The sequence below is a fragment of the Hydra vulgaris genome, chromosome 15, assembly GCF_038396675.1.
Source record: "Hydra vulgaris chromosome 15, alternate assembly HydraT2T_AEP".
In the NCBI taxonomy this organism is placed as follows: Eukaryota; Metazoa; Cnidaria; class Hydrozoa; order Anthoathecata; family Hydridae; genus Hydra; species Hydra vulgaris.
Window position 1 is genome coordinate 46,862,501 of NC_088934.1, and position 21,304 is coordinate 46,883,804.

Consider the following 21,304-nt stretch of genomic DNA (forward strand, 5'->3'; position numbering starts at 1 on the left):
TAACAAATAAATATTCTATTCAAATTGTTTTAGTTATTATAAAAACTAATTGCAATCATATAAATAAAACAGTTGTGTTTTTGAAATTATTTTAACAATAAAGAGTCTGGAGTCTGGAAACCAGATGTTCCTCAATGCATAGACATAAACGAATGTTTAAATAATCCTTGTCGTGGTCCTGGTAGTCAGTGCACAAACTTGATGGGAAGTTATAAATGTACATGCAAGTCTGGTTTTAGACAAACAGATGAGACAACCTGTGAAGGTAATTACTATTTATATTAGCACATATATGTTTCACTTAAAAAATTCCATTGTCATTAAAGTCATTAAAGGTTTTGAAATCTGAAAGTTTTTTTTTTACTGTTAACCAAAGTAAAAAAATTTTTTATTTTTTTCTGTTGTTTGTAGGAAATCTTTATATATTTATATATATGATTTATCATTTTCAAAATTTAAATTAAATATGATGGGTAAGGGTTATGACAAATTTTTTTTTTTGCAAAATTATGTATTTCCTGTGGTTGCAAGTAATGAACATTTTAGTACTGATAAGAAAATCACAATTATTTTGTTTAATTCAAAAAAAAGTTCCCGCACTAAAACACCCGACAACATGGTGGGTGCTATATTAGTATTAGTATAAGAGGTTGGAGTTCTTATTAGGAGGGTTGATTTTTAAATGAAATTACTGCTCATATGTAAACATAGAAAGTTTAGATTGTTGTATTTATACACAACAAAAAATTAAAAAAATTGTGTACTGATTGATATGTGTTTTAAAGCATTGTTCAAAGGGCTGCCTTGATGTATTTTGCCATTACAATGCACCTATTTTAGGCATTTCCAGTTTTTGAAATAAATTGCTTCTACACACTCTCCTGTTTAAATAATATAGTTAATACATCAAGCTAGTTGGAGACATTTTATATAAAGCACACATGCTGCCTCTTTAAAGTTTTCAATTCAAATTGCACACATCTGAGATAATTTTGATAACACAGGAAAATTTTGATATTTTAAAAGGTTCATTTTTCTTTCACTTTATTTTCCGTATAAATGGTATTTCTAAATTTAAATGGTAGCCGGATAGCAAATTTTTTTTGGTAGTGACCTCAGACCAATTTTTTGTAATAACCATTCAGTGGTTGTTCTAATGAGTAAAAATAGATTAAAGAAAATATATAACTAAAGAAATAACTTAAAATATCTTAACTTTAAGATCTAAGATAAGGGTCGTGACTGTAAAAGTTAGTTACTGTAAGACTCATTAAAATTCAACTTAACTAAAAATGGAAATAAAGACTTAAGTAATGTTTAAAAGTCTCTTATATAGTAGGCAATAAAAATCAAATTTAAGCTAACTATAATATTAAAATTCAACTTATAATGAGCAACAAATTTTTTATAAGAAATAATAAAATGATATAAAATTTTCATATCATCAAATGACATAAAAAAAGCTTCTCATTGGTAATTTCATTAAAAATATTTATTTAAAAAATTTTCAAAATGTTACAGCTTAATCTCATCATTAACTTCATACCTAGAAAAAGCATGCAAACTGCAACTTCATAACAACTTCATCAACACCAAGTTCACTAAATCTATCATTCACTAATATTCGTAACTTTTATTATGTTGAGTCTTATATCTTGAGTTCAGCTGTCTCATCTTATGATCATAGTGTTGAGGGTTATCTTCCTTTAATTCATAAAGACTCCAATAGTCACATGCTTAGCCTGGGCATCTACATTCGTAAGAATTCACTCATTTGTCAGGAAAATAAGTTTGAATCCACAGATTATTCTTTTATGTGCTTTCATTTAGCACCACTTCACTCTATTGCCTTTCTCTTTGCTCTATATCACTATAACATAAATTGGCCAACCTTTTTCTCTTTATCCTTCAGTCAATATTGTTATTGTTGGTGACTTGAATACTCATTACACTAAATGGCTTGGCTCTAGTGTCAGTGACTCTGCAGGTGTTAAGGCCCACAACTTTTGCCTCTCTCAAAAGTTGTGGGCCTTAACACCTGCCTTGAGGAGGTGAATAACAAAAAAAAAAATTTAATAAGTGCTCATCAGAGTCTTGTTTTCCAGCCTGCTGGAAAGCAACATCTATTATCCCTACTTTTAAAAACTCTGGAGAGCGACCTGACTTGTCTAACTATCATCCCAATAGTATCCTTACTATTTTAAGCTAGGTTTTTGAGTTTTTAATTAACAAACACTTTTTTTTTTTTTTTTAGATTATTCACCTCCCCAAGGCCCGAGGGGGGCCACTACAGTCGAGGAGGCTACTCATTTTTTTGTATTTTTTTTTTTATTTTTTTATTTTTTAGTTGTTATTCGTGGTACAACCCTCTCTCAACTCTTTAACTCCGAAACACGAACCTTTCTGAGCAAGGCTGCTGCTTTCTAATCATCAATATGGGTTTCAATCTTCTTGTTCTACTGCTGATTTGTTAATGTAATAACTGATAGATTTTATTGGGCATTAGATAGATTTGGAGAGGCTAGAGCTATCACTCTTGACATTTCTAAAGTTTTGGATAAAGGTTTGCATGGCGGCCTTCTCCAAAGGCTCCCTTCTTATGGTGTATTGAGTAACATCTTTAAGGTTATTGAATCCTTCCTTACCAATCGTAGTATAAAAGTTGTCCTCAATGGACAGCACTCTTCTTCATTTCCTGTATCTTCCTGTAAACAGGGGTTCCTCAAGGTTCTATCCTTGGCCCTATACTCTTTTTAATTTACATTAATGATCTCCCAGAAATTCTCACGTCTAAGCTGTCATTGTTTGCTGATATACTTTGATGATACATTTATTCTTGTCTTGATAAGAAGCCAATACTCTCTGATTGCTTGGAGGGGGCATTTGAGCTTAAAAAGAATATCACTTCTGCTACAATATAGGTCTCAGTGGATGGTAAACTTTAACTCAGAATAAAATTCAATTTTTTTCAGCTAATCATTATCACAACAATCTAGATCTTTTTTATGAATGAATGAATGGTAATGTACTCGATGAGTCATCTACCCTTTGTCCAATATATCAAATATAATAAACCATATATCAAATTGATTACAAAATTAGAATCTGCTAAGGTTGCATCTCTTTATCATGCTTGCCACTTTCCTACTCTGGATTCTATTCTTCATGTCTATAAATTTCAGATCCCTCCTTGTATTGCTACTTTATAAAATCTAACCTGTATTCCTTTAAATATCACCACCAGACAATAACAATACTAAATAATTAGTTTATGTAAAACATTATCAAACATCTAACATAAAGTTATATAAAATCAACAAAAAATTAAAAAATATTAACTTATATTTAAAATAAGGTCACTGGCTTCTTTTACCTAAATTGTATCTTAACAGCCTGTTGAGATACAATTTTAACACCTTATCTACAAAATAGAACATGTTTCATTACCTAACATCTTGAATATATGAACTTTAGTAATAAGTGAAATACAAAAACATGATCTCTTTAAAAAATCACTATCCAATTAAAAGTTATTTATCTAATAAATTATATATAAAAATAATAAAATATAATCTTCTGATTCAGAAAAAGGACCAGAAAATAGTAACCAGATAAAAAAAGTTACCAAAGATCCATACTATTTATAAACAAACGTATATTCTATATTTATATTATTTACAATGATAATAGACAGATTTAGAGATACTTAGGAAATTTATTAGGGTTTAATAAGGAATACAGATTATATAGCCTAACCGCTTGCATATCAACAATGTCTTGTGCAATTTTAGATTTAAGCGTCTCAGTTGACTTATAAAAAATTAAATGGGCGATAATATTATGTTGGTTGTTTTTTTAATTCTCTCATTGTTGTGCATTTGGTACAAAATGTTTTAAATGGCGGAGTAATAAAATAGCTGTAAACCCCTTAAATTTGCTTTTTACCTTAACACTAAGTATTCCTTTCACTTTTTGTAAAGCAATTATAATAATTGTTAAATTTTAAATATTAAATTTTTCAATTATGTTTTAATTAAAAACATAATTTTTAGGACTCACTTTCTGCTTATAAAGTAGTTAAGGTTGGCGCGTGGGAGGTTCAAATCCTTAACTTCCTTATTTTAAAACATTTTATTTTTTTAAATATAAAACAATTTTGTTCTATAGATATTATATGTACCTATTATTAATACCTCTTTTCTTTACGTAAACTCAAATTAGTTGTAAAAAAGGTGAAAAGTAAAACTGGAAACATAATTTGTAATTTGCATTAGTTTGAGGTTTTTGCCGTTAATTCGGTTTTAATAGCTAATTTGAGTTCCGTGTCAAGCATGCACGAATATGTGAAAGCAGCATTAAGTTCAATATAAAGATATTGGATACTTTATATCATTATTTCATTAATGAATTGGTTCCTATTAGTCAGATAATTTTAAACTAAACTAGATTAGAATCTATGATACCATAATCTTTCTGTTTATAAAGAAAAATGTTATGGTATATCTTGTTGAAAGCTTTGGTTAGATCAATAAAAACACCTAAGGTATCTATTAAGTTAGTCATTGAATGCACACTCTGCTGCGCTCATCTAAATAAATTATTCAATAGAACTAAAATGAAAAAACAAATGAATAAAAGTAATAAAAAATAAAAACATAAAATAATAAAATAATTCAAAAAAATATAAATATTCTAGTTGTTAAATACAATTTTTTACCAACGGTAAACATTGTTAGTATTATATATTAAGTTTTTATGTTTTTAGGTTAATATATGTCATTTTTCTGCAAAAAAAACTCTAAAATAATAATTTTTTAATAATGTTATTATTAATTTTAAAATTTTTATATAAATTCACTTCTTTTGATACCCAATATGACATACTTTAAAAAAAATTTTATAAATATAATATTAGGGACCTGGTAAGTGTTCAAGGGTCTGGTGCTCCCCCTAAATCCAATAAAATGTGTGTATTGTATATATAGGAATAAAGAATATATCTATATATTATCATGTATAATATTGTATACTTCAAAGAGTGCTCAATAGATAAACTAGAGCTATATAGTATATACTGTTACTGTTACCCACAGGAATTAGTTGAATGCTAATGTTTACAATATTATTTAATATTGCAACTCTGAGTTTCATGTGTTGTCATAATCTTCAGGCAAGTAGTAAAAATTAGGTAGCAATTATATATATTTTCAAAAATTAAGTTATATATATATATATATATATAAATATATATATATATATATAGATATATATATATATAGTCATTTTAACTTTTGGATTAAGAAACCATATTAAGACAATAAGACATTAGTTATTATTTATATTTCTCTCTCTCTCTCTCTCTCTCTCTCTCTCTATATATATATATATATATATATATATATATATATATATATATATATATATATATATATATAATATATATATATATATAACCAAGAAATATAGGAATGTAGTTTTTTTTGTATTTGATATGATAATAAAACAAATGTGGTATGAAAATCCTAAAAATACATAGCATGAAAAAATTCATACTGAAATGCAAATAAATTTGTTTTATAGACATTGATGAGTGCAAATCTAGTGGTAAAGCAGTTAAATGCAATCAGAAATGTACTAATATAGATGGTGGATACTTTTGTTCTTGCGAAGATGGTTTTTTTTTGTATGATGGTGACAATAAAACTGTTAATCGTGTTGAAGCTGAGGAGTCATTTGTTAACCATACTTGTTTAGGTTCTATATTATTTATTATATCTAATAAGGTACAATATCTATATAATTATAATTATTTATATAATTATAGTTATATAATTTAACGTATATATTCAATTTAGTTTGAAAACATTTTAATTATCAATCAATCAATTTAAGGGATCTTCCATAAAGTATGTACGCAGGCATGGGTGAAGGGGATCCCAAAAATGTGCAAATGGTGTGTTCGAAAAGACAGAGTACTAAAGACAGCTAGTATATATGTAGCTAGTATATATGTAGTATGCCTCTCTCTTTTTTCTCTATCTCTTCTAAAACTTTTTTTTTTTAAATTTCTTTTCGATTTCTTTTTTTTATACAAAAGCATTAAGTTTCGTGAGTTTAAAAAGTTAATGTTGCAATATGTAACAAAGAAATTTCAAATGAATTAAAAGTTTTTAAATTTTTTTTTCAAAAGTCTATGCATTTGGGAAGGGAAGGAGGTAATTTTGTGATATATAGTGCGCACGTACAAAGAGGGAGGGGATTGTTGAAAGCATAACGGTGTTTACAAAGAGGAAAGGGGTCTTAAATAGTAGTTCTACTGCGTACATGTTTTATGGATTCCCCCTATTTATATAGTTAAAGAGTAGAGTATTACATAATTTTCAAATATCTTATATATATATATATATATATATATATATATATATATATATATATATATATATATATATATATATATATATATATATATATATATGTATATGTATATGTATATATATATATATATATATATATATATATATATATATATATATATATATATATATTGTTATATTTATATTTTATAGGTAATCCATGTAAATTACCAAAAATTCCTGAAAATGGTTATATATTAAACTATGGAAATCGTTATCCAACAGAGATTACATTTCAGTGTGATAAAGGATGGATAGTTGATGGAGATTTATCAATTAAGTGTTTAAAGAATGGATCATGGTCGGGCTCTATCTCTGATTGCATTGGTAAAAGTTATTTGTGATTATATGTGTATATATATATATATATATATATTAGGCCCCTGCGAATCGAAAGTTTAAACATTGAATTATGTCTTGAATATATTTAACTATATATTTGCAAATCTAATCTAATCTCATATCTTATAAAAGTTGGTTTTTTCCTATTTCAACTATTTATAAAAGCATATAAAGCTAAATGTGAACAAACATTTTGTTCGTATTTTTTTTTGTATTCTGGTAGGTTAAATTCAATCAAATTGAGGGGGGTTGTAAATTTTACATGGTCATAACTTTTAAACATTAAAATATAATTAGATGAAATTGTAGATAAATTTAGTGTAAGTTTGTAAAACTAAATATTTTTCCCTTATGTGTCCCACTCATTGCCTCAGGTTATTCCCCACTCATTGCCCTATGGCTTGGCCAGAAGAGGTGAGCCAGCTGGGGTATTTTTGTTCCCTGGCTGCGATTATATGTAGAAAACTAGGAATTAGAAATAGTTTAAAATAAAAAAATTTTCTCAATTTAGTTGCTCTCTGTGAGATAAATTTACTATGTGTGAATATAGTAGTTGTATAATTTTATAATCAAATCAAATATATTCTGAATAAAGTTGTTATATCAAGGATATTTACAAATAGTAATTAGTACTAATATAAAGTAAATACCTGTCAGACTTAATAAAAATAAAATGGGGATAATAATTATTATAATATGGGAATAATTATTATTATAATACAAGTTGGAGTAATAAAAGTAATAGTAGTGATTTTAGTGATTAAAAATAATTGTAGTGATTATAAAAAGTATAAACTATAATAATAATAATAATAATAACAACAATAATAATAATAATAATAATATTCATTAAGATAAAAATATAGTAATAATAACAATAGTGATAAACAGAATACTATTGAAACATTTCAGTTTAAAATAATAAATTTAATAAATGATATTAAAGTTAGTAATATATCACAATAGAAAAGAGAAAAAAAAATAGATGAATAGAAGCTCTGAGTTAGGGTTATAAATAATAAGTTGTAAAAAGGTATAAGATTTATAAACAATATTTTTCTAAAATTGAAGATGCGATGCAAAAGATAAATTAGAGTCTATTTTGATTCCAAGATATTTAATAGAGTTAACTAGATTTATTTTCTGCCCACTTAATCTGAAATTTTATTGCTTATTAATTTTTGTTTGAACAGATTTAAATATAGTAATATCCAATTTTTTTAGAGTTAAGGGATAATTTATTGGAGCAGAGCTATTGAATAACATTAGCTAGATCGTGATTCATGCTTTTGTTAAGTTTTATTAAGTGATTTGTTAATTAAAAGCAAGTTGGTGTCATCTTAGTGATAAGCAGTAGAAAATCTAAGAGAAACATTTAAATCATTGATAAAAATAAGAAAAAATAATGGTCGTAAAACCAAGCCTTGCGGAACACCATTAAAAAATTTAGCTAGTTCTGAGTTGATACCATTAATTAAAACAAATTGTGTTCTATTACAAAGATAAGAGGAAAACCAGAGAAAAGAAATACCTCTTATACTGTAGTGTTGCAGTTTTTCAAGGAGGATTGTGTGCTCAACTGTATCAAATGCTTTTCATTTGTCAATAAACACTCCACGCGCAAAGTGTTTATTATCAATGGCTTGTCTAGTTTTCTCTGTTTTTTTTTTTACTCATTGGACCGTTTTCAATGTTATATCCTTGTATGGTAACATCAGTTATATTAGAATCCTCTGCATATAAATTAGACTAGGTAATTCCTATTACTATGGGAGAAGTTTTGATGGTACTAATAAAGCTGGAGAGATCATTGATGCAAAATGGAAGAGAAGAAATATTAAGATGAAAATAAATTTCTGTACCAGGATTAATAGATTTATTTAGTTCATTAGCATCAAGGTATTTGCATATGGTTGTTGGATTAAAAACATGTTCAAGTTTTTGAGGTAATCAGGGGGTTTATAAGTTTTTATTTTTAAGGAAGATTCTTGCAGGAAAGAGTTAATTTAAGTTCCAGATCAGAGAGCATGCCGAATTCCGAGTTCGATTCCCACCACGTCCCTGGTAGTACTGCGTCAACTTGTTTCTCTGCGCAGTGGCCTTGTTCGTCAAGGTTCATGTTTCGGAGTTATAGAGTTGGGAGAGGGTTATAACCACAAGTAGCCTCCTCATCTGTAGTGGTCTTCTTGGCCTTGGGGAGGTGAATTACAAAAAAAAAAGGAAAAAAAGAAAAAAAAATGGCGTATTGTTTGATATGCAGTTAGGGAAAAACCATTCAGAAGAGTCATTAGAAAGCAGGTTACAAGCATGTTTGTCAACTGGAATACATTTTGCGTGAATCCAAAAGGAGTAACAGTCACATTGGATGGCTCTGTGATTATCTTTTGTTGCAAAACTTGCAATGGTGACAAATTTTCATGATTTAGATGGTAAAACCGTTTATAGAACAAAAAATATAGAAAATTAAAAAGATAAAATAATCAAAAACAGTAAAAGGATAAATAGCAACAGTTATCAGTAATAGCAAGTAAAATAGTTAATTATCAAAATTATAAATAAAAAGTATAGGTTTATAATATTAACTAATAACAAAGATAAAATAATAAACAATAGATAAAATTAAAATAATATAAATACAGAATAAATAAATGTATAAGAATATATAATAATCATAAAGTTATAATAATGATAAAAAAATATAATAAAATTATATATAATAAAATAAATTGAATGTAATAAAATATATAATAAAATTTTTAAATAGATAATCTAATGATAAATAATTAAATAAATAGAGATATTACAACTGAAATATAAAACAAAAAAACCTTACTAACTAGAACTAAGTGAATATAATTAACGATAAATAAATAATTATAAATTATTTATTATTTATTAATGTATTTATTTACTATTAATGTGAAAAAACAAAAAGAATATTAATCTATTTATTTATTATTAATGTGAAAAAACAAAAAGAAAATTTGTATGTTAAATAATGATAGTAAAAAATAATAAATTAAAACATGAAAATAAATAAATTAAAACATGAAAATAAATAAATTAAAACATGGAAATAAATAAATAACCAATCTTCTTATTCTTATTGTTTATTAGTTTTTTGTTCTTGTTTTTTTTCTTAGTTTCTCTTTCTTTCTTATTCTTTTTGTTTTTATTTTTTATTTTTTTGTTTAGCTTATCAAAGTGTTCTTTTTTTTATTTTAACAATTTGAAGTTCTTTTTTTTTTCGATTTTTTTTTATAAGCATTTGATTTAAATCAGATTTTTAAATGTTTTTTAACTATTTTACAAAAACTTTGTATTCTAAGGTTTTTAAGATATTTTATATAGAAAAATATCTGTTTATTCCTTTTTCTTTTATTTTTTTAACATTAAAATATGTGTTATACAGTTTAAAATCTTTAACAAGATAATTGCAATAGTTTGTAAAAAAAAATTTTCTAAATAATTGAATGTTGAGTTTTTATTAAATAAAAAAAGCAGCTCAATGTAAAACAGTTTTGACAACTTGTTTTAAAACTGAGTTGTTGTTAAAAATTTATTTAAGAAATTATTTTTTGAATTGAATCTCAAATCATTTTTTTGATTTGATTAAAAATATCAAAGCTTTGCAGGGGCTTTACATATATATATATATATATATATATATATATATATATATATATATATATATATATATATATATATATATATATATATATATATATATATATATATGTGCAAGCAAGGTTGCTGCACTGAGAAAAAAATTGCTCTGTGCTCCTCTGTGCTACCAGGGGCACATATTAGACAACCAAATAATTCAAAAAAAGTTGTGAAAAAATCAAACAAAACTCATAACTTTATTTTACAGCCCATTATTTTACAACCCAAAATATAATTTTGCAATAAAAAAAACTTTGTAAAATAATCCTCCTCCACCCAAATAATAATTTACCTAAATAAATGAAAATTTCATTTATTTGGGTAAAAATGTTGTGGTATTGATAATTTTTTACACATATTTCTATTTTTTTTATTGATCAAGTTTTTTTCTTTTTTAACAAATAGTATTTAATAATTAACTTTTAACAGCTGCCAGGTGTAACCCTTTACCTGATGTTCCAAACTCATCAAATGTTGTTGATGGTGGATTAGTGAATGGTCAATATTCTCAAGGCACTATTTTTACATACACATGTATTAATGGTTACGAAATAATATCTGGTAATTCTAAAAGAATGTGCTCTCAAAATGCTACTGCATCTTTTTGGTCTGGATCATCTCCTGTTTGTGAGCGTAAGATTTTAATTTGTTTTTGTAAATTTTAATAGTCATTAATTACTTTTTAATAACTTAAAAAACATTTAGGATACAGTTTTAATTTTAAAATCATTTTCTTGTCTTACTCTATGTTATTTTTTATTTACTACATAAATTTTGTTTAAATGTTATTTTTAAACATATCTTTTTGTTTACTAAATTTAATAAAAATAAAACAATTAAATTTATGTAAACTAAAGTACAACATTGCTCTCTTGAATTGGTTGTTTTTAGGAGTTTCATGTGGTCCATTGGAAAATCCTAAAAATGGTCAAGTAAATATAACTGGTGATAAGTATGGTGATTCTTCTAAATTTTTTTGTGATGGTGGTTATGTAATTACTGGAAATGATTCAAGTACTTGTCAAGCAAATGGCAGATGGTCAGCATCTGCTCCATTTTGTCTCGGTATGTTTGAAACAACTTTTGGAAAAACTCCCAAAATATAAAATGGTCACTAAGTTTATTTTGTAATTATTTATATTTATGTAATAATTATTTTCAGTCATGTAAAAGTTATTTGCCATATTTGCATAATTGTTCATTATAATATTTATTTATATTACTGCATTAGTTATATTATCTTAATTTTTATCATCAGGGGTTATAGTCAATTTTGTAAATTATATGTATATTATAACTTTTATGTAATTATAAACTGTTATAAATGTATAAATTATATGGAAATTATAACTTTTATGTAAAAATATTTTATATAGCAGTCATTATTATGATGTAAATATAATTTATATGATTTCGTATTTATATCTTTAAAGTTGTTTTACAATCATACTACATACATATGTATTTCTTTTTTTTTTTTAACTCTTTCACTTTGTTTATTTTTTACAGTTTTATTATTGTTTGTTTATTGAAAGGAGCTCTCACATTAAAATTAAACTTAATTTCAATCATTAATATATATCTATAATTCATATAAAATGTATAAAAAAAGCTATATATATAATATTGTATTTTATATATATTTAATATAATATATTTCATATTTTTATATATCTAAAACTTTTATAAATTTTCTTTTACATTTATACTATATTTACTTATTGTTTTTTTTATTAGTTTTCTTATTGTTTGTTTACAGTTAAAAAAATTTTGATGTTTTTTAAGCGTCACCGTGTCCTGATCCTGGCATACCAATCAATGGTGAACGAATCGGTTTTGTTTCATTAGGTCAAACAATAGAATTCAGATGTATTGTAAATGGTTATATTTTAATTGGTGATAAAAAAAGAACTTGTATGTTTAATAAATCAACTGGATTAAATCAATGGAGCGGAAGTCAACCATTTTGCAAAGGTATATTTTTTATGTCACAATATAAACAAAAATGGAACTAATAAAGGTGTGATATAATCATCGTTGTTGTATAATTTGTTTGATTTATTCCATTTTATTCATTTTACATATTGTTGTTGATTTTTTTATTACTGACATAATATAATACTTTTTTATCTATTTATTCATTCTTATTATTTTATTTTATTTATTTTCTTTTATTTATTTATTCATTTTTATTTTTTTATTTATTCATAACTGCAATTTGAAAATAAAATATTTACTTTTTGCGCTTTTAGACACAAATATACCTACTTTTAAATTTTGTCCTATGTCAACTATTGAATTTACATTACCTCAATCTGAAAAAAGTATGATGGTCAACTGGACATCACCTATTTTAATTGACAATGTTCATAACTTACTGAATATAACAGTTTCTCCAGACTATGTTTCACCTATGGTTATGCCTGCAGGTTTGAATATAATTACTTACACAGCAACATATAAAGATGGAAGCACAGCAGTTTGTGAAGTGAAAATCAATGTTCAAGGTAAAAATATTAAAAACTGTTTTAAATTTTTTTGTTAAATTGTTAAAAGTTATTTCTCTTGAATTCACCAGCATAAGTTTAATAACATAGGTTGATTAGTTTTCTTTATCTATATAAAAAAGCATATTTTTTTTATTAAAAGTTTATATTCCAGCTTTTACAACTTCAAGCTTAAAATCAATGCCAATTTAAAAAGAAATTTTTATCAAGAAATAAAAATTTTAATACTTATAGTAAGCCGTGTATTAGGGTACTTGCTTTTGAGGAAATTTTTGAATATCAATATACTACCCCTTGAAATGCGGAACATAAGTGGTAAAAATGACTTTGGAAAAATATAAGCCTTATTGGATCACTTTTGTGCCTCCCCCAGTTTCCCATTTAGTTTAAAAAAGGTCAAAAAATGCAAAAAAAAATTTCATACTATCACTTTTGAGGAAAGTGATAATATGAAAATTTTGAACTGGTTTTTTTATTATAATACAGGTATGGGTCTATATTTTCAAATAAAAAGGCTAGTTAAGACAGAATAAACTGCTTTTGCTTTTTTTTGTATGGTAAAAAGTGTTAAAAACGTGAAAAAAAGTTAAATTTTTAGTTTAAGTTATTAGAATAGAGAAATATTTTAAGATGTTTTATTTTGAATTCATCATTTATCTTATAATATTTATGTCATAAATATTATAAGATAAATTCTACTTTGGAAAAAAAACAATTCTACTTTGGAAAAAAAAAGTAAAATATTTATTAACCTAATAAAAGTTTTTAGCAGAAACCTAGCAGAAACCTCAAGAAATTTTATGAACTTGAAGTTTATGGTTTGTTTGAATTAATCTTTTTTCCTTTTTTTTTTTAAGAACATTTGTTTTTTATTTTTTTAATACATTTATGTATGTTTATGATGAACAATAAAGAAATTAAAAACAGAGATGAAGAAAGAGATTTTAGGTCAAGATTTAAAGTTATTTTTTCTTATTGGGGTAAACCAGAAATGTCAAGTAATTTTTTATTTTACTCACCTTTTTTTTTGATCTTACAAGTAATTAAAGAGATCGGATGTGTTGTTGGAGGTTGGAGCTTAATAAAGTTATTCAGTTTTTTGGTATATGTATACAAAATACTTTGTATATTGTTTTCACCGTTTGGAGCAGATTTATCGGTTACTAATACTGGTCTACTGGTTTTGGTATACTTTTCTGCTTTCACGCTGTGATTTTTAACAGAACTGGTAAACTCAAGTTATAAATTTAGTTTCAACTTAGCTTTATTTAATCTAATATCACATATTAATATATTCAACCAACCGTATCAACTCTGAAGTATATACTCCCGAGTGACAATTTAAATCTTATCTCAATTAACAACAAATATCGTAAAAAATAAAAATAAAATTGGCTGCTTGGATACCGTCACCACAAAAAATGGTAACCAAGACAGAAATAGAAGCGCTAATCAAGAGAATATCTGTTCTTGAAACAGCGATTGTTGTGAAAGATAATCAAATTGTGGAATTAGAGAAAAGAGTTAAAACGCTGGAGGACAAAACAACAAATGCTGTGACTTCAACAGTGAACATTGGAAATGATTGGGTTAATGTGGTGTCGCAAAACGCAAAAAAACCGAAAGAACAACTAGTTGTGGTTAACGCAGCAATTAATGAGCAGAAGGAGCGAAAGAAACGCGAAAAGAACGTCATTATATATGGAATTAAAGAGTCGAGCAAAACTGAGAGCAAAGATAAAATTAAAGAAGACAAGAAAGCAATTGAGGACTTACTAAAAACAATAGGAAAAGAAAATGTTAAACCGATACATTTAAGGAGATTCAAATCAAAAAACGCTGCCAAACCAGGCCCGATTCTACTCGAGTTATCCGAAGGCGAAAGAAATCTTCTATTACTCGCGTCAAAAAAGCTAAGAGAAAAGCAAGATTTTAAAGAAGTCTATATATGCCCAGACTTGACAGAGGCCGAGAGACTACAGGACTTTGAGTTGAGGAAGAAATGAAACGACTTAAATTCGAAGCTTGACGCCAACTCGCCCTTTCGATATGCGATTCGTGGAAACAAGATTGTGCAATTTAAAAAACAACTATAGAGAAAAAAAAATGAAAGCGAAAATTTATCGTATTTATCCTGTATATATTTGAACGCCACTTCACTAAACAACAAGTTTGAGGAATTTAAAGTATTGTGTCACCTGAATGAACCAAACATAATCGGAGTAACGGAAACATGGTTTAGTGAAACTTCAATTACGTGTGTGGAAAATTTTTGCTTATCGTAACAACAGAAAAGATGGCTGCGTGGGCGGAGGAGTTTGTATTTACGTGAATAGCGAAATAACGTCTTATGAAGTAAATGAAAAATGGCTATTGACGACTGACTTAGAACAAATCTGGACTGTACTAGTTTTCGGGAATGACAAATATTTGGTAGGATGCATATACCGACCAAACGATGTGGTAGATATGAAACTGTTCAGAAATGTTTTCAGAACTGCAAGAGAATATGTGGACAAATGGGGTTTTAAAAATCTTTTAATAATGGGTGACTTTAATTTTCCGAAAATTGAATGGTCAGATGGAGCAGTTCATGCAATAAATTCCAGTGAAAACTCTATAGAACATCATTTCTTGGAAATAATAAACGACAAATTTCTAATTCAGCAAGTCGCGATACCTACTTTTCAACTAAACAAATCAACATACAAGAATACATTGGATTTACTGTTCACAGTAAACGAACAAAGATTATTTCAAGTTGAGACAAATGCGGTATTAGGGAATATAAGCAAAGGACATCTTGTAATTTGCTTTAAATATGCACTCAATCACCATGAGACAAAAACTGTAGCTAGCAATCGGAAATATATTTTTAAAAAAGCTGACTTCGCAGGAATGAACAAATTTTTTACAAATACAGACTGGGTAAACATTTTTTATGCAATTAATGTCCAGGAGATGTACGACACGCTCATTTTTTATGTTAACGAAGCTTGTCAAAAATATATACCACAGCTCGAAAAACAGGACTCGTAAAAGAATTTTTTGGATTGACAATGAACTAAAAGAACTTGTGAAGAACAAAAGACGAATGAGAAATTTAAACTGTTGCACAAATTGGAAAAACAAAAATATGGTAAACGAATACAAAGCTTTTTGTAAAACAGTTAAAATTGAAACGAGAAAAGCCAGAAAAAAATACGAATGCGAACTGGTCTACAAATCGATTAGAAACAAGAAGATACTATTTAAATATGTGAACGATCAACAAAATGTAAAGAGCTCAATTAAAGCGATAAAAAACATCGAAGGAAATGTTACAAATACGACTAGTGAGATTGTTGACATTTTAAACGAAAATTTTCAAAACTCTTTCACTAGAGAGGGCGACCAAGTATTACCAGAATTCGGATCGAGATGTGGGGGTAAATATTTAGATTTTGACGAGAGTGCAATTAATTACAGTGACGTAGTAACAAGATTAAGCAAATTATCCATTGAGAAATCATGTGGAGTTGATCAATTGAGTACTATCATTTTAAAAAATTGCACTGAAGGACTAGCAATGCCAATCACATTGATATTTATGTCTTCGATTGATAAGAGCGAACTACCTAAGCAATGGAAATTTGTGAACATTACCCCAATCTTTAAGAACAAAGGCAGTAATCTAGAAGCGAAAAATTATCGACCAGTATCACTGACTTCTGTGCCATGTAAAATTCTGGAGAGCATAATAAAAGACTCACTTTTGGCACATTTTACGAACAATAAATTTTTATCGAAGTGTCAACATGGATTTGTTAAATCTAGATCATGCACGACAAATCTCATGGAAACTGTGGATTATTTAACAGAAAATATCGCACTGAATCGTCCGGTAGATGTGGTTTATTTAGACTTTGCGAAAGCTTTCGACACAGTGCCGTACAAAAGACTAGTTTTAAAATTAAAAGCGTATGGAATTACAGGAAAGCTGCTAAAATGGTTAGAGGAATTTTTAAAAGATAGAAAGCAACGCGTAGTCAACGGTGATACTGTTTCGAGCTGGCGCGATATCTACAGCGGAGTTCCGCAGGGGTCGGTAATTGGCCCGATATTGTTTGTTTTGTTCATAAATGACCTGCCGGATAGAATACAAAATGTAGCCAAGCTCTTTGCAGATGACACCAAAATAATGATCGATGTGAACTCAATAGAGAAAATAAACAGTCTTCAACGAGATATAAACAGTGCTTGGGACTGGTCTAAAGAATGGTTAGTGAAATTCAATAAAGAAAAATGCGAAATAATACATTATGGAAGTAACAATCCAAAACACGATTATTCTATGGATAATGTTGTCCTAGGACAAACTACTATTCAAAAAGATCTAGGCGTATTATTATCAGCAAACATGAAATGGAGACAGCAAATTATATCTTGCAGCTCGAAGGCAAATAAAATGCTGGGAATGATTAAAAACATATTTGTGAAACTGGATGTGCAGACTCATAAAGTCTTATATGTGACATTTGTTCGCCCAATAATTGAATTCGCGGTTCCAGTGTGGTCCCCTCAGCTTAAAAGAGACATAGAACTGCTCGAGAAAGTTCAACACAGGGCTACGAGACTCAATCCGACTCTGGCAAAAATGAAATACGAGGAAAGACTGGAGATTTTTGGCCTCAGCCCATTATGTGAACACAGACTTCGTGGAGATTTGATCCAGACTTATAAGTTATTAAATAAGATTGAAAATGTGGACTTTTTAAACGGTTTCAAGCCTAATGATTTTCAATTATCTAGAGGAAACGGTGTCAGGTTTGAACGCGAAAAAACTAAGTGCAACTTAAGACACTCATTCTTTACTAACAGAGTAACAAAACCATGGAATAAACTACCTAAAGATGTAGTTAATGCAAAATCAGTAAACAGTTTTAAAGCACAATTAGACAATTGGCTCCTTTTAAATAAAATTAATACTGACACGGCTGTCTAAGTGTGTTATTAATACACACACTCGTCGTCTTCGGGCGGCTACAGCATCTACTACTACTACTACTACTACTACTACTACTACTACTACTACTACTACTACTACTCATATAAATTGCTGTATACTCTTATTTGTAAACACATGTAATTTATTTATCAAACGACAATGTTATAGTTTTATTGCTATCATTTTTTTATACTGCTAAGTCTATTACGGATATATATATATAAATATATATATCTATATATATATATATATATATATATATATATATATATATATATATATATATATATATGTGTGTGTGTGTGTGTGATATTGGGAAAGTTTACATAATTTTCAACTCTATTCAAAAAGAAATGATAACTTAGATAAGAAACTAATAATATGGTTTTTTTTATTTAATTAAATCATTTATTATTGAAATGAAAAAACAATCATTAAATTTCAAATTTATTCATATAAGAAATAAATCAACTTAATTTCATAATTTTTAAAAATCAATGCAGAATATAAAGCAATTAACTTTTTCTCAGACGAATTTGAAGACATTTTTTCAGATTTTTTTACGGTATATCTAGTTTTATCAATAGATTGCTACTGCTCCTACAACAGGACCATTTATAACAACTAGTGATTTAGCAAAATCTTCGATGTTCTTAATGCTTGATTGTGTGTACAAATATTGAGGTAGAAGGGCCAGTCTCTAACCCTTTGCTTATCTAACCCTAATCTATCAAACATCAAGTATAAGAATTGATCAACTTGTGATGATAAACTTGGTGTATCAACTCTCTTTTCAATCCTAATCTTTCAATTGAAAATTTGTTATTGATTTTGAAATAATGAGTTTGGCATGTAATATTGCAGCATGACAGATGCAATCTTACATTTCTCTTCATTAGGAACATTGTTATACAACAAAGAAAGTGGTACAATTATAGAATTGAGATTTGTATGTATATTTATAAAATGATTTTAATAATGGTTTGACTGCATCTGGTTTGGTGAAAATATCTTTGTATAAATGAATTTTATGTATTGATAAAATATCCAGATATGGGGCTTTGATAGCCTTGTCAGATTGCAAATACCATTTTACATGAAAACATTCTATAAATTCTGCCATGATATTTATTTCTTCTAAAAGTAGTTGATCTTTCTAAACAAATTTAATCTGATTTGAAAGGAGTTGCAATTTGAGATATTATAAGTCTTTTCCAAAGAACATTGCATGATGGAGAGCTCCTGGTTTCTTCATTTTTACAACTCCAGAAGCCAATTAAGCAACAACTAGCTAAGCTAGTTCTTTTTTTCCTCTAAAAACTTTTTATTACCTCTAAAAACTTTTTATTACCTCTAAAAACTTTTTATTACCTCTAAAAACTTTTTATTACCTCTAAAAACTTTTTATTACCTCTAAAAACTTTTTATTACCTCTAAAAACTTTTTATTACCTCTAAAAACTTTTTATTACCTCTAAAAACTTTTTATTACCTCTAAAAACTTTTTATTACCTCTAAAAACTTTTTATTACCTCTAAAAAAATTTTTCACTTTTGATGTGTTTATTACAAAAATTTAGAGATACTCAATAATAGTTCCTTTTGTTTTGTCCTAAAAAATTTTGTAACTTCATTAGTAACATAATGATAAATCAGGAATTTCAAATGTATCTTTGAGTTTTTTAAATAAAGTATTGTCTGGTCCAGAAGTCTCATTTGTGTCACAACGTTCCCAAAGTGAACAATCTTCAGCTCTGGTACATGGTGTCTATAAGCTAGCAACAAAAGATTGATATCTAGATCATTTCCAATTCTAAGAAGTGAACTTTTTTTAGTATAAGTATGACTGAAGTTGTATCAAAGCATTATCTTCCAATATATGTTTGGGTTTCCTCAAGGAAATTTATCACATCTTTATACTGATAATTTTTACTACCAAATGTGTAACAATAGCAACACTACCATTATAAACATCTTCAGGAATTGCATATGTAACTGATTTTATAAAGTTTATTTCTTGTCCAGTCCCCTGGTTCAAAGTCTGAATCATTTAATGTTTCAATATCATTTTCATCTATACTAATTTTCCGTTTTAAATTTGCTTTAACATTTAGAGTATTATGTTTTCTTTTGAAAGTTTTCTTTCTAATATTTATTTTAAAAGTTAAGCTTCTTATCCAAGATATCATTTCTTTTTGTATAGATATATATATAATGTTTAATAGCTATATATATATATATATATATATATATATATATATATATATATATATATATATATATATATATATATATATATATATATATATATATATGATATATATATATATATATATATATATATATATATATATATATATATATATATATATATATTATAACTTTTGCATTATTATTTGATACATAAAGTACATGTGTATACAAATAAGAGTATATATACAGTAATTTATTTGAGTAAAAATTACTTGACAATTTTTTTTTTATAGTCCCAAGTAGAATTGTTATTATGACATAAATTTTATAAAATAAATGATAAATTCAAAATTCAAAACGTCTTAAATAAAGTTTAAATTTTACTATTCTAGTAATTTAAGCTAAAAATTTAACTTTTTTTCACGTTTTTAACACTTTTTATATACAAAAAATAGCAAAAGCAGTTTTATTCTGTCTTAACTACCCTTTTTATTTAAAAATAATTTTATTAAAAAATTTTATTAAAAAAATCAGTTCAAAATTTTCATATTATCACTTTCCCCAAAAGTGACAATATGAAAATTTGTTTTTGCATTTTTTAACCTTTTTTTAAAACTAAATGGGCACTGGGGGAGGCACAAAAGTGATCCAATCAGGCTAATATTTTTCCAAAGTCATTTTTAACACTAATATCCCACATTTCAAGGGGTTGTATATTGAAATTCAAAAGTTTCCTCAAAAGCAAGTATCCTACCATGTATATATAAAATTGTTATATTAAAATGTTTACTTATTAATAATGTTGTTTACTAACATTTTTAAGTATAAAAATTGTTTGCTATGAATAGTATAAGTATATATATATATATACATATATATACATATATATATATATATATATATATATATATATATATATATATATATATATATATATATATATATATATATATTATTGCTCTGTTCTTTAAGAACATTGAGAACTCTATTTGTTGAATACACTAATGTTATTTATATATAAATATATATATATATATATTTTCTTTAAAAGTTATTTCTTGTTATACGATATGTTTACAAATATATAAATTGATTTTAATAAAAAAAGCAGCGTATAACTATTTTTAATATATATTTTGACATAATAATATATTAACGATATTTTGCTGACCTATTGAGGTCAGCGTCATCAGGTAAT

General features: G+C 26.5%; 1 protein-coding gene across 2 annotated transcripts in view; it reads left to right on the forward strand.

The window, feature by feature from the left end:
* LOC100208285 (uncharacterized) overlaps window positions 1-21,304 on the forward strand; it is a 96,393-nt gene that overhangs the window by 34,659 nt on the left and 40,430 nt on the right. For both annotated transcript variants that reach the window (XR_010644322.1, XM_065820190.1), the window contains exons 13-19: window positions 104-265; window positions 5,581-5,754; window positions 6,567-6,740; window positions 10,851-11,054; window positions 11,313-11,486; window positions 12,207-12,395; window positions 12,674-12,928. Coding sequence is in view for 1 of the 2 variants with exons in the window: in XM_065820190.1 (XP_065676262.1) it covers window positions 104-265; window positions 5,581-5,754; window positions 6,567-6,740; window positions 10,851-11,054; window positions 11,313-11,486; window positions 12,207-12,395; window positions 12,674-12,928 (1,332 nt within the window). In the remaining variant the exon portion in view is untranslated. The remainder of the gene's footprint in view (window positions 1-103; window positions 266-5,580; window positions 5,755-6,566; window positions 6,741-10,850; window positions 11,055-11,312; window positions 11,487-12,206; window positions 12,396-12,673; window positions 12,929-21,304) is intronic.